Below are 13434 nucleotides of genomic sequence, written 5' to 3'. Positions count from 1 at the left end.
TTCCCCTTTGGTTGTGTATTTTTTTGATATGGTGTTCTTTATTGTTTATGACTTTTGTAATTCTGTAAATCTTGTTATGCTGTAAGCTGCCTTGATCATCGTTTTTTAACTGTGGAAAGGCGGCATACAAATAAAAAATGATGATAACGATGATGATACATTTATGTATATAGAAGTGAGGTGTATGGAATTAGGGGAGACCTCTGGTGATGGACAAGTCATGCTCCTTCTGGGGTGGTTTGTCCACCTTTGGTTCCCACCCCTTCACTCGGCTCTCATCTGCGGCTCCTAGAAGCTGTCAGCATGAGACAGCAGACACATCCTGAGAATGGCTTCAACTGGTCAGCTAAACCAGGTGAGGGTAGCCGATGGGTCTCAAGTCCTCTTTGAGTTAGGGACTTCCCCTGCATGCAAAGGCAGGCTCTGGGAGATTGAGCGGATGAGACCAATAGTAGGTCCAACAGTTAAGAAAGCAGTTGTAGAGGGAAGTGAGGCACAGATGGGGCTCATCAACCTGGCAAGGTAGCCCATCTAGGAGAAGGAAACCTCTGATCCTAAATCACGGCTGTCTTGTGGGACATCTTTGCGAGAAGAGAAGGCTAAGGAGGAAACCCTACACAAATCCAGAGTGGAGTCCCTAAGATGGTTGGATGGAGCCTTGCATGCCTCCTTCTGTCAACTCTTGCAGCCAAGTTGGTGCCAAACGTATTGATTTGATTTCCTTTGGACAACATCATTGAGGCTCAGAAGGGGGTCTTGTTGTCTGGGCATCCCAGAACTACCATACACACTGCCCACGCTTGCGTCCCAATCCTAAGGACATTACCAGGATTTCAAAGGTGGAATCGACATCCAGGGGGAATTTCCAAAAGGTGACCTGGATCTTCGGCAAGTCAATCAATAAATCGCCTTTTTTGGCATTTTTGTAAAAGAAGCTCAACAAAATCGGGGTCTTTCTAAAATCAGCTCAACAACTTTCAGGGTGTCCTTTTTGAAATATGGTAACCCTACAATCCTGATAGTTTCCCCCTACCCCTGAGCATGGAACTTACTCTTTAAGAGGATTATACAAATTCTGGAAGGATAAGGCTAGCAGTGGCCAGCAGCCTCAATGGTTATGTTCTCCCTCAACTACAGGAGGCAATATTTTTTCTGAATAACAGTTGTTGGGGAATCACAAATAGGGAAAGCGCTGCTACTGCCCTTGGCTCTTGCTTGCAAGCTTCCCACAGCCATCTGGTCTGTCACTGTGAGAACTAGCAGTGCTGGAGCACAAGCTTGGTAGGTTACAGTTTGAGCCTCATATTATGATAGAATTGTAGTCGGAAGAGACCATGAGAATCATCTAGTCCAAACCCCCACAATGCCATTTGCCCAATGGGGGGCTCACACCCACAACCCTGATACTAAGAGTCTCAGGCTCTTCCAGCTGAGCTGTTAGGAGGGGCCTCAGTGCACAAAAAGCAAAACTAATTGTCACATTATACAGCAAATATATATAAAAATACAGAAATACAGGCATCATTGCTCTGATACAGCAAAAAGATGCTTAAGGGCTACTCCATTATTCTTGGCCCCATTTCTAAATCTGTGCAAAAACAGCTATATTTGTTGTTGCTGTTGTTAGTATTATTACGTGGGTGTAGCCAAGGGGGAAAGGAGCAGCTGCCCCCAATCAATAAAGATCAATACAAATCTGAGGTTCTGCCCCAACAAAAGCCTGCCCCCTTCAACCAAAATCCTGGCTACGCCCATGTATTTACATCCGGCAATCCAAATTCCCTTAGGCCAGGTGTGCAGCAGCACCTGAGCCAGGTGAGCTCCCGTCTGGTCTCTCCAACTGGACATCCTCGTGTAATCCTGAACCCCGACCTAGCTGGGGCCCTTCCCCGCATCCTGCCGGATGGCGCGTTCCGCGTCTCCCGGACGCGTGTGGGCGCCTGTGCGCGCGCGCCGGAGCGGCCACGTGTTCCGTCCGAGGCGTCCCATAGGAGGCGCCCGCCCGCCCACGCCGCGAACGTGTGAAGGGGGCCTTCCTTCGCTCGCTCGCTCGCTCGCGCGTCCACCCTCCCCGGGCGACCTACATTCTGGCGCAGCTGCCTTCAACCCCCGACGCCACCCCACCCTGCCGTCGCCGAGGAGGAGGAGGAGGAGGATGCTGCTGCGTCGGGGCTCGGCGGCGAAGAGGTTAAGGCGGCCGCCTCCCTGTGCCCGCGCCCCTCCTTCCTCCTCCTCCTCTTCTCGCTCCACCACCATGTAGGCAAGCGGGCCCCCTTCCCCTTTTCGCATGGAGCAGCTTCCTTGACGTCAGACCTATGAATATTGCACGAAGAAGCCGGCTGGCGAGAGCGACGGCTGGCGGCAGCGCTCGATGTAGGCAAGGCGGGCCCTTCGCCGGAGGGGAGTGCGCCGGGCACGAGGAGGCGCTGATCGCCGCCGCCGCTTTGGAGAAGGAGGCCGCCCGGCGCCTGCTGGCCGACAGGGGAGCCGGAGGAGTAGCGGGCGGCCGGCCGGCCAGCGCCGGTGGTGGCTGTGGCGGTGGCGGTGGCGCCGACGGCCAAGCGGGCTTCTTGCTGCTGCTGCCGCCCCGAGAGGAGGAGGTCGTGGGCTGCGCGCTGCTCCCGCACCGGGAGGTGGCCCCGGGGGGATGTGACATCAGCGCCGCCGCCGCCGCCAGGCAGTGGGGCAGGAGAGGGGGACGGCTGCCCGGCAGCGCCGCCGCCGCCGCTGCGGTCGCGCACTCGCTGCCGCCCGCTCCGGCTGCGCGTCTCCTGCCCGCGCCGTCCAGCATGTCTTCGAAAGAGAGGCAGAAAAGCAAAGTGGTCAAGGAGAGCGTCACGCTGTTGCCTTGTTTTTATTTCGTCGAGGTGAGTGGGGCAGACGATGGGGGGGGGGACGCCATCCTCTCTTTTTTGGGTGATGATGATGGGGAGAAATGATGTAAGGGGGCAGGATCTGTCGCCTGCCCCACCTGGCACGCGCCAGGGTCAGCTTCCCCAAAGCAAAGAGCAGTTGTGTATTAGTGGCGTGGGGGGGGGGGTAAGGTTGAGGTGGGTTGCCTGTCAACATTTAGCATGTATGCTTTACATGGGTGGGGAGAGCCTGCTTGGCATTTCTGCCCAGAAACTGGGTCTCCTCCTGATCTCATCTCTAATCAAGGACTGGTGGGAGGGAAGAGAGGCGATGTAATTCCCTTCCCTTTGCATCACCTTAAAGAACTGTTTCCTGAAAAGCAAAAACAAAAACAAAAAAAATGATGATGATGCATCAGGAAGCATCGGTCTGTAGGAGTGTAAACCTGGCTTGAAATTGGGGGAGGGGCGAAACACATACACACAGAGACTTCATCCACTGGGAGAAATCATTCCTTTAAAGATTGAAGGAGGGTTGCAAATGAAGGGGAGATCACTTCACGTGCTCAGGATCATTCCAATAGGAGAGCAAGGTTGGGGGGAGGAAGGGGGTTGTTCTACATGTACATGTAGCGGGCACACATTATTTGAGAAAATTAAAACGAGGGCACATTAAGGTTGGGAACAAACGTTTTTAGATTGCTAAACAATTGGTGTTGCATTATTGTTGGCATGCACTTAGATGGTGAATGTTCAGGTACATGGGAGGTGCTTGGATGCTTCCTGTTTCCATACATGGTCCGAGGTGTGATGTGTGTGTTCGCAGAAGCAAAGCGGTTGTGTGAATGCATTTGCCTGCCGCCCTTCCCCCACTGATGGCTTCAGAACTGTTATGGCTGTTCTGTATTGTACCTTGTTAGTGTTCCACAAGCACTCATTTTGGTTCTTTTCTGACAGCGTGATGTATAGGCACTTGTGAACTGCTTCTTTTGCAACTGGGGCACAAAAAGGGATTTCGTATTTGTACGTTTTGTTGATAGCTCAGGAAATGAGCAAGCATATCCTTGGAAGACCTGAGGATATGCTGAGGAAAGAAGTGTTGGACTGAGTCAGTCTGTGTTTGCTTCAGAGATGATTGACAAGATGATTCAGAAAAAGTTGTAGAAGTCAGCCGCCTCCCACCATCACCTGGAGAAAAGAAGCTCATCCCATCCCATCTAGACCCCCAGTGATGGGCTCTGTGTTGACAGGATAGGAAAACTCTGGTCCAGGATAACCAATAGCTGCTTCACAAAGCCTAGCTGTTGTGTCTCATTTGCAATAATCAATTGGCATATAGCAAGGTTGGCTCGCCAAATATATTGTTGGACTCCAAATCCCATTGGCTCCAGCCAATATGGCCAATGGTCAGGAATGATGGGACTTGTAGTCTAACAAATCTGAAGGTCCACAGATGTTCCACCTTAGTCATATAGAGCGGTTAAGTTTTAGATATCTGGAATACAAGGACTGTAGAAATTATTACACTAAAGGTGTAAAGATGCAGAGACACTGAAAACTGGTGCAAGCAAATGAGTGTTTTTAAAATGTTCCTTGGGTGCATTGTTTTACTGATCACTCAGAAAAGCATTTATTATTTTGTTTACGGGCAATGCCCTATATACTGAAGCTTAAGTATATTCAGGGAAGAGACTTCAAAGATTCCTCAAGTTCTGAAAGGGGAAGGAGGGAATGTGTGAGTTATCCCAAATAAGAAAAGTTTTAAGTCTTTCCCTAACTGTCCTCCACTTCCTTATTCTCCATAAACAAGAAATAAAAATGGAGTCATTAGCATCTGTGCCAGAGTGCTCAGATGATATTAAATGAAAAAAGCAGAAGTTTGGGGTCCTTACTCCCTCCTGGGCACGTAGCAGAGTGGGAGGAGATAGGATAATGGATGGAATGTTCTTCGTAGGCCCTTTCTGACTCTTGCAAAGTTTGGCCTATATTGGGAGAGAGCAGCTATGACATCACGGTCACCATACTTTGAAAGGTATGGTCCTCCTGACACCGTAGGGTAGAATAAGGGCTGAAGCTCAGTGGTAAAACATCTGCTTCGCATGCAAAAGTTCCCAGGTTCAGTTCCCAGCATCTTCAAGTAGGGCTGGGTATGTCCCTAATCTGAAACCCTCCAGAGCATCTACCAGTCAGTGTAGACAATGCTGAGCTAGCTGGACCAATCTAGCTGGACCAATAGTCCAACTTGGTATGAGTCTACTTCCTATATTTCTTTGAAAATGCTCCATTGTTGATAGGCACTCAAAAGATGAGATGCTTAATTTTTGAATTACTACATCACTGCTTCCACTTGGGCCTTCTTTCATCATCCATGGTCTTGGTTCAGTCCAAAATGACAAAGTCAAGGGAGTCTAAGACTGGTTGGCTGCTTTGCCAAAGGAAAGTACTCAGAGGTTTCATATTAGTTTTGCTTAGGTAAGTGTAGCTGTTTGCTGATTTCAGAACACAACACCCTCTGAAACAGGCTGCAGAGAGCTGAGCAACATTGATTAGAAGAATCTAATGTACATGTGGAGAATGGAACATTATTTATTTCATTGGAGCCACTTCGAGCCTGGCCTTTTCAAAATCAATCCCAAAGCAGGTTACAACAGGGAAAATTAATATTACATGCTCAACAATTAAAAAAAATTAAAAACACATCAAAAGCCATTACAAGAAATCAGAATCAACTCTACTGACCAATTTAGCCAAATGCTTGTGTGAATAAATGTCTCTTTAAAGCAGATGTGGTGGACCTTTGACCCTCCAGGTGTTGCTTGAACTAAAACTTCCATCATCACTGGCTGTTGGTCCTGCTTGTTGGGGCTGATGGGAGTTGTAGTTCAGCAACATCTGGAAGGTCAAAGGTCCCCCACCACTGCTTTTGAAGGTGCCCACAGGCTGTGAGCATTGGTGCCAACTGAGTCTGTGAATTGAGGGCATTCCATAATCAAGGTGGCGCGATTGAGAGCATCCTCTCACAGGTTTCTACATACCATTCATTGGCACATGTCACATTGTTAAGGGCACGTGTCACAATGTCTTAAAGTCTGGGCTGGTATATAGGGGAGTAACCGATCCAATGGGTATGTGGGCCCTATGCCATGTAGGGCTTTAAATCTCAGCCCAAGCACATGTCACAATGTCTTAAAAGTCTGGGCTGGTATATAGGGGAGTAACCAATCCAATGGGTATGTGGGCCCTATGCCATGGAGGGCTTTAAATGTCAGCCCAAGCACCTTTGAACTTGGCTCAGCAGCCGACTGGTAGCAAATGATGTCATTGCACTTCAAGCCCCCCACACGTGGCAGCAGGGGAATGGGAAGCATGATGATATCACGTTAATGCATTTTGTTTCTCTGTCCAGAGGAGGGAGGAGGGTATGTGGGCTGGCTCTCTCCCTCTTAAATCAGAGAGTATGTGGAGGCCGCCATCGCTCCAGAAGAACCCACACAGAATCAGTCTAAAAATGGCTTTTAAAAGTCATCACTTCATTTTGTCGCCCAGGGAATAGCTCTCAGAATTGTATACAGTACAGGGAAACCAACCATTAAGACTTCACTGCACTGAACAATGAAAGAAATAAAACACACTGCTGGCTGTTATTTCTCCAAAGCCAGCAGGAGAGGGCAAGGCAGCCTGCAGGTGTGGAGAGTGGGAGGGAAAGAAGAAAATGTAAACTTGCATGGTTTTAGGTAGCCACAGAGCATGAGGGCAACAGTGAAGAGCATGTAATAGAAATATACTTGCATGCAGAGGAGAGAACACTTTCTCAGGTGGGGCGTTTGAGAAGGGGAATGTTACTCATTTTGGAATGTGGTGTGTTCAGTGAGGATTCTCATGTTTGGATTTCCATGGTCTGGATGGCTCCAGACACATATCGCCCTCAGAACTGCACTGAGGTGATTTACAGTTCATGAAGTGTACAGTCTATCAGGGTTCTCACTCATGTGGATGATCTTTGAGTGCATAGGCCTCCCTCACAATAGCACCAAATGTGAGGTAAGCAGAGGCCTACTTTACAAAGGACAGTCCTCTGTTTGATAGTGTCCTCTATTTGAGGGTTGTCCAGTCCAGGGTTGCATTCACATTCAGGGTTGCATACATTTAAAGCACTATGATACCACTTTCAGCAATGATGGCTTCCACCCAAAGAATTCTTGGGCCTCCGTAAATATGGCCTAAGACTGGTTTTAAAATGACCATAGAAAGAGAGAGCAAAAGCTTTGAAGATGCCCATCAACAAGTTTTCATCACTTGATCTGCAAACTAAGCAGGCAGACAAATCACCTCTGGTGTCTTCTCCACTACGGTTAGATGTGTCGCATTTCTGTTTCAGTTATAGTAAATATTACCGCATGACAATCTTATGAAAATTGGTGTCCTCTTTTTGGATCAGGCACACTCTTGAGCCTAAGTCTGTTGCTACCACCCATCTTCACATTCTGTTTCTGAACATCCTGGCGGATGGGGTTTCCTGAGGACCTGCAGACAGAAAGGATTTAGCAAACCTGAGTTATACGTGGAGCGCCCCCCCGCCCCTTTTAAGGCAACTTTCAAAACTCATACATGAATATTACATCAAACATAACACATCAGGCAAGGCTTTGTGGATTTGTCAGGGCAAACAAAGAACTGTTAGATGGAGGTAAGATTAATTTAGCAAAGCATAGCATCATTTCAAGTGTGGGAAAAGAAGAGTGACATTTTCTGCTTATCTGCTGGGAATCTTTTTGTACAAAGAAGGCATGCATACAGTGATATGAGCCCCTGAGGTGGCTACCAGCTGGAGGAGAGCAAGGCCGAAGTTCTGTATGGTAAGCAGGGAATTTAGACTTCTTTTCTTAAAGGTCATTGATTATTCCTAGAAAGCAAAAGCAAGCCAATCGTCCAGCCTGCCAGAGATTGTTAGCAGCCAGCGTCACAGCCAGGCAAGCACTAGAGGTGTTCACATCTGATTGTATTATCTGTGACCCTGTGTACACTGTACTTGAGCTGTGCAAAGCAACAGGTGTACACTCTTTCACGCAAACACAGTGTAGAACTGGTGCTGTTCCGGGTGCCAAATAATACCACGTTTGTAAGAAATCCATCTTTTAGTGTGGCAGCACCTATACATTGGAACTTTCTTCCTGTTGACAACCTCAGTGTTTAAACCTTAAATGGAGTTAGGCTTGTGTCCCCAAATCAGATTCAGAGAATCCTTAACCTCCAGCAGAAGAGCCGGGCCTTCTGGCCCCAGGGTCAGAAAATTAGGTGCTCTGGCAGAGATGTGAGTTGCTTGGTGAAAGATCCAAATAGGATCTGAACTTCTTCTGAGGTTCTTATTCAGAGCAGAGCTGGGGAAACCCAAAGATCTACCTGGACCGATACTTTAAGATACTTACCCTCTGCTAATGTTACAGTGGTACCTCAGGTTAAGAACTTAATTCATTCTGGAGGTCCGTTCTTAACCTGAAACTGTTCTTAACCTGAGGTACCACTTTAGCTAATGGGGCCTTCCGCTGCTGCCACACAATTTCTGTTCTCATGCTGAAGCAAAGTTCTGAACCTGAGGTACTATTTCTGGGTTAGCCGAGTCTGTAACCTGAAGCGACTGTAACCCGAGGTACCACTGTATTTGTAGATCCTACAAGGTATACAGCACTTAAGTTGAATCCTGACTCCATTTAAGGCTTAAACACTGAGGTTGTTCTGGGAAAAGGGAAATAGAACGTTAGGAGACTTGCCAGTGCAATTATCCAGTGTTGCCACCCACATGGTCTTGACAACAAGGCTCAGAGTAAATTCAAAGGGAAGGCAAAGATAAGGGGAGAGAAGTGTTTGGTTTATAATCATGGACAAAGGATAGCATAAATTGTCTGGAAGACGCAACCTTTTGCCTCTGTGCGGCTCTTACAGTTGAGATGGTTTCAGAATTAATACAAAGGCAGACATGTTCGTGACATGAATTTAACTATGGATGGATTCAGCCCACCAGCTTTCACTCATGTTATAATATTCTGAAGCTGCTACATTTGGAAGCCTGTTGGGAGCTCACTTTTATAAGTCTTTCAAAAATGCAACCAACCCAAGGACTACCTTATTTTATTTTATTTTATTTTAAAGCCCAAGAACATGTGACTGGCTGAAAACGTGGTGCTGGAATCAGTTTGCCAGTACTGGGGAAACTGGTGCCTAGATATGCAAATATACCTTCTATTTCTTTAGTATAGCCATGAGTCAGTGGCTTTTTCATGGTATTCCCACTAACCTTGGGCGGGGGGGAATAGACACGCACACAACCACTTGCCAGGTTGCTTGGGAGAAATGCCTCTGGCCTTCTGCAGAGAATTTCATAGCTCTAGTGTGTCCTTGTTCCCAGAGGCAGCTAACATATTGGCAGCCACTAGAGACAGGGACTTAAATATGTGGAACATATACATTTGGCCCCAATTCACTTTCAAACAAGATTTGAAAACCCATTTCTTTCAAGCAGCCTTGACCATTTCAAACCATTTACATTATTGCTGGTTTTAAAGAAATGTTGTTTTTTTCCTTAATTGCTTATGTTGATTTTATATGAGAGTTGTCCTGGTGCATTGTGATGTCCACTACCGAGAAGAGATGATGGCCCATATATCTGAGGATATGGCTAGAAACAAAAGCAAGTTCAGGATCATGTACAAGGACTTTAGCGTAGGTACAGGATCATAGCTGGAAGTCGAGCAGCTGAAGTAGATAGAGAAAATTGTCCTGGATCTACTGGCAGATCTTTGTAATCTGGACTAGGTGGACTAGGTGGTTAAAATCAGAGATATGAAAAGCTGCATCTGGTCAGTCAAAGGCTCAGTGCTATTTTCTGCAGCCATTGGCTTCTCGGGAACAGAATTTCAAGTTGCCAAGAGTAATCTTTTCAGATCCCCCTGGTAGACCGGGGGTGGATCTCTCTTCTCAGGGCAATGAGAAGTTTTCATTTGCAGATCCTTCATTCATGGCCCTGGCAAGTATAAATGGCTCATGTGAGACATAAGTTGCTGCTGGATTCTCTCTGATGTTAGTCATTTTATTATATCGATTTTTGTTCTATTTATATATGTGTTACAAGGTTTGTAATGATGTATTTTTATGAATTGCCATATACCAACCACCCTGGGAGCCTTCAGGTTTAAGAGAGGGATATTAAGTAATAAATAGACAAATGTTGTGCTTAGTATGAAATAAGAGCATAAGAATAGCCTGCTGGATCAAACCACTGGCTCTTATTTCATATTAAACACAACATGTGATAGCCCTCTCCTCCATGAATTGGTCTAATCCGTTTTTTAAAATGCTGCTGTTTTAATTGTTTAGTTTTACTAAAATGAGATGCTTTAGCTTTTATATCTTGTTTGCAAAGTTGCCTTGGGAAGGCTTTGCCCTGCATACAAATATACTGGTGACCTATATTACAGAGAGCCGGCCTTTATTTGACATGTCCAACTCTAATCTAAGGACAGATAATCCTAAAAAGGGCTAGCAGGGACCTTAAATTTGTCCATCAGTGTTTAGCAACTGAGGTCACTTGGTCACAATCTCCCCCCATTATGGTAGTTTGTACTGTGTTTTCTTTTGTTTTGTTTTTCAAATCGTAGTAATTACTTCTAAATTTTGGATTTATACTATCAAGCTCTCTCCCACTTGATCCATCCCCATGTTGAGATGATTTGCTCTTTCTGCCTCCTCAGCTGCACTTCTGCCTATGGTGCTGAACCAGCACTATGGTCCTTGTCCATGGTGCTGAACTTGCTTTTGATTGCAGCCTAGGCTCATCTAGACTTCTTCTTGTCCTGCCTCTTTCCACTAGGATAACCCAATATTTACAGCTGAATTGGAGCAAACTTCTACCAGGTTTTCTGTGGATTGATGTTTGCTCCAATTCAACACTAAAGAGCGAATTTTCCCAGTGAAAGGAATGGGGAAAGCGGAAAACCACTCAGACCCGTGCTTTCTAGGCAAGGGACAAGTGAAAGCTGTCTGTTTCAGAGCACTGGGCCTGTTATAATTAGTCATTAAATTTGTATATCCAGAGGTTAACAGAAGTTAGGCTATTCCTTTTACAAATTGGGGGCACAGCTGGGCCACCAGCCAAAAGTGATGGAAGACAACTCTGCGCCACCTGAGCCTCAAGCAACCACAAAGGATCCAGGAATACCCCCAAGCTACATAACCACCACTTCAGAGGGAGGGTAACCGCCTCAAGAGCAGGCAGCCTCCCATCTGTCCAGTCTAGGGAACCACCCACTAACAATGCCTCAATCTTATCTGGATTTAGCTTCAGTTTATTGGCTCCCATCGAGTCTGTTACCGAGGCAAAACAATGGTCTAACACATCCACTGCCACACCCACAGATGTAAAGTGAACTGTGGGAGGGAAATGATTTTCTGTATCCATTTCAGTGGGGGTTTAGGCCCGGTTTTAGCACAGAAACTGCTTGGGTCACCCTATATAAGAGAGAGACATGGGAAATATAACCTTGTTAATTCTCCTCAACCTCTTAGTGGCTTTTGATGCCATTGACCATGGTATCCTTCTGGAGAGGCTGTCTGAGTTGGGGGTAGGTTTGTGGTGGCTCCTGTCCTCCTTGGATGGTCTCCCCCAGAGGGTGATGCATGGGGAGTGCTTTTCAGCCCCATGGAGCCTTCAATGTGGAGTTCTTCAGAGTTCAATTTTATCCCCTATGCTATTTAACATCTACATGAAACCACTGAGCAGCGTTTGAAACTCCCATTGTTCTAGGTGCGTTTTGCGATGGGGAGTTTCATTAATGCAAGCAGTTTCTGAGCTGTGGGCACAGTACTGAGCCCAAGATTTCAGTTTAAAACTGCCACTGCTGGAAGAAAAGGAGGACCTTTTTCTGCCTCCTCACTTCCATCCACTTTCTGAAGACTGGAGAAGGGACCCTCATAAAAATATTAGGGGGGGCAGGCAGGGGAAGTATGGCTTTGTTTTTTGCAGTCTTCAGATGAGGACTAAGGCATGTGAAAAACGAACATAAAATTTTGGCTGCAGTTCATTCATTTTCAGCTTTGTATTCTTGTTATAAAAAGTGCACCTAAACGCTCCATTGTGGCGCCCGTAACCTCAGTTTAATGTGCCGCTCAGCTCCTAGCTTTCATATCTCAGTTCCTAACACTGCCACTGAGTGGGGTCACCCGGAGTTTTGAGTACGTTGTCAGCAGTATGCTGATGACACACAGTTCTGCTTCTCCTGCACACCAGTGTGGACCAATGAAATGTACTCTCTGAAGGACATGAAGTAACTTTGCTGTGTACATTTTGCAGAAGGGAGACGATAGCTTGTGTGTGTAGCAATGGATTACAGTGGGCCTGCCACTTAAATGAGGGTTCAGGTCCATGTATCCACATGCAAAGGCAAAATTGCATTGTCAGGAACCCCCAGAGCTGCACACCTGCTTCATAACCATCCCGACCTGTCTGGAGCTGGGCTTGCTCTCTGCATTGCTTAGAGTTGGGAAGGAGGAATAATGTAACTGAGCAGAGTGGACATCATCAGGATTCGTAGTGAGAAACAGTTGGGCTAAGTGGGTTTAAGGTAATCTCCCATGTTGTGATCATAAAGTAGAAAAACATGTCACTTGTCAAAGAACAAGCCAAGCCAAATTGTGGTTGTCAGTACAATAGTATTTTAAACAAATACAATAGTATTTTAAACAAACTGGCCTGTCCAACCATGTATTGTTTAAGAAGCTGCACTAGCACATTCTGCAATATATTCCTGGAGAATAAAAGCTGCATCGTCTGGAAAAAGTAGTAGCAGGATTTGGGAAACCCTCAACCTCATGAAAATAGATTAACGTCTCACTTCACGAATTCCAAGGCTGAGTCATGGCAGCGAAAATAAATGTGTCTGGACTTATGCCCAACTCAGGCCATGCCCTACCACATCACTCTCTGTCTTGCAAATTGAGCATCCAAGCCAGCTTCATTAAATTTACTGAGAAGTTTCCAATGAAATCAATGGGGAGTGAAGTACACCTAGCCTTGTGCAGGAATGTGGCCATTGATTTTATACCCTTGGCCCGGAAACTCTCACTAGAGGGTCATACACTCTGATACAGTCTTAGGACATCCCCACACTATAGATCTATATTGGCCAGCTTAATGGACATAACAAGAAATTTGGGGATCCTGGGTTACTTACGAGGCAAAGGATTATGTACCAGACCCCTGGGACCTTTCAGGGAACGATGGTACGAAGGGTTCCTTGAGAAAGGGGAAATGCTATTCAACCATAAAGACATAAGAAGATGCCTACTGGATCAGACTAAGAGCTAATCTAGCACAACATCTTGATTCCCACAATGGGATGTCTCTTGAGAAGGCCACAAGCAGGGCATGATGACAGCTGTCCTCTCCTGATGTGGTTCCACGGGAATTGGGATTCAGAGTCATTCTGTCCCTAATAGGATACCTCAGTTGGTTAGAGCATTGTGCTGGTAATGCCAAGGTTGCAGGTTCGATCCCCGTTTGGGACAGCTGCATATTCCTGCATTGCAGTGC

The 13434-nt window shown here is 46.4% G+C and overlaps 1 protein-coding gene across 1 annotated transcript in view; it reads left to right on the top strand.

Moving 5' to 3' along the window:
• The first annotated feature begins 2068 nt into the window (after positions 1-2068).
• PLPPR4 (phospholipid phosphatase related 4) overlaps positions 2069-13434 on the top strand; it is a 32655-nt gene continuing 21289 nt past the window's right edge. The window contains exon 1 of the mRNA XM_081865820.1: positions 2069-2867. Coding sequence (XP_081721946.1) covers positions 2316-2867 — 552 coding nt within the window. The 5' untranslated portion in view covers positions 2069-2315. The remainder of the gene's footprint in view (positions 2868-13434) is intronic.

This window comes from Podarcis erhardii, assembly GCF_964252035.2.
Source record: "Podarcis erhardii genome assembly, chromosome: 6".
Classification (NCBI taxonomy): domain Eukaryota; kingdom Metazoa; phylum Chordata; class Lepidosauria; order Squamata; family Lacertidae; genus Podarcis; species Podarcis erhardii.
Note: the sequence above shows the minus strand (reverse complement) of the source record. Positions and strands in the feature narration are given on the sequence as shown.